A 1312-nucleotide genomic window follows, 5' to 3' on the forward strand; every position below is an offset into this window, starting at 1 on the left:
GGTCGAAACTACGAAAGGAAATAAGAAGCGAGTAAATAAAACGATCTGAAGGTGGCGTGTCGTCACGCCGAATATCTGAACCCAGGTGTACGCGTGTCGGCGGCGGGCTCGATGACGGTGTGGGCTCCTCGATCGACGGTCCTGCGGTGTCGGACGGTGCCGCGCCATCAGTTACTCTGTTACGCGGAAATAGAGCGAGTTAGGCCAAAATAACATGCACAAGCAAAGCTATGAAAGCGACATAACGTAACTCATCATCAGAAGAGCTGTCGTCCTCGTCAATGTCATCCTAGGAGTCAGACGAGCACTGCTCTACGCGACGGAACCATGCACGGAGCATCATCCGCGTCTCTATGTTGTCTACATCTAGGCGTCCTCTACGGTACGTGGTGATGCCTCGACCAATTGAAAAGAGCCGCTCCGCCGGTGCACTTGTCGGGCTTATGGCCAGAAATCGGGACGCAATTTTTGTCAAGTTCGGGAAGTACCGAGTTCCAACATCCTTCCACCAGCTTAGTGGACGGGCTTCCTCCTCACTGCACGGGATATTCAGATACTTGTCTAGCTCCTGCCTAGGTGTTGCGCGTGGGCGTCGAGTCTTGCACGGATGGGTATATTGTCGCTTGGTGGACACAAAGTGATCTGGACGACGTCTTCTAGATGATTCGTCCTGCTCTGAATCACACCCAATTGCACTCGTGTTACACGTGCTGTCTAGAAGACCGCCGAGGTAGGAAAGCACGTCTTCACGATATGACGGATGCACGACACCTATCTTGGAGAATGGATCCAAGGTCCCCGCCGTCGCCACTGTGTGATTGCCCCAAATGACCTTTGCGTACTGCATCAACTTGTTATACATGGCACTACACGCCGAGCGCAATGCTTCCCTCCGCTCTTCATCCAAGGTAGCCCTGGCACTGTACATAGCCTGCTCAAGTTGGGACATCAGGTCCGAGAACAACGATGTTACCTCAGTGATTGGCAATCTCTTTGCAGAATAGGCGTAGTAAGAACCTTCACACAGTGGCCCCAAGATACTGAGATATTCTTTAATTAAATCCCAGTCCTCCTGACATAGCGCGTACTCCTTACTCGATGTGGAAAGGAACCTCACGGCCATATGGTCGAGTACCTCTCTCTTCGCAAGAGCACGCTCTAACATCCTGAATGTGGAGTTCCAACACATCGGGCAGTCCACTTTTATCTTGATTGAGTTCGGAAGCTCAACCATCTTGCACATATCAACGTATTTCTCCATCCGCTGCGTGAAACGGCTACTCCCAGGGGTGCAAAAGTCGTTGAACTGCAT

General features: G+C 51.7%; 1 protein-coding gene across 1 annotated transcript; it reads right to left on the reverse strand.

Annotated features, from left to right (window-relative positions):
* Nucleotides 1-289: 289 nt before the first annotated feature.
* LOC144707843 (uncharacterized) lies at nt 290-1312 on the reverse strand. Its single transcript, XM_078581091.1, has one exon. The coding sequence runs from the start codon at nt 1310-1312 to the stop codon at nt 290-292; it is 1023 nt and encodes a 340-aa protein (XP_078437217.1).

This window comes from Wolffia australiana, chromosome 9, assembly GCF_029677425.1.
Source record: "Wolffia australiana isolate 7733 chromosome 9, ASM2967742v1".
In the NCBI taxonomy this organism is placed as follows: Eukaryota; Viridiplantae; Streptophyta; class Magnoliopsida; order Alismatales; family Araceae; genus Wolffia; species Wolffia australiana.

What these genes read in the sequence shown, in the direction of transcription:
- LOC144707843 (XM_078581091.1), bottom strand. Translation starts at nt 1,312, where the DNA reads ATGCAGTTCAACGACTTTTGCACCCCTGGGAGTAGCCGTTTCACGCAG.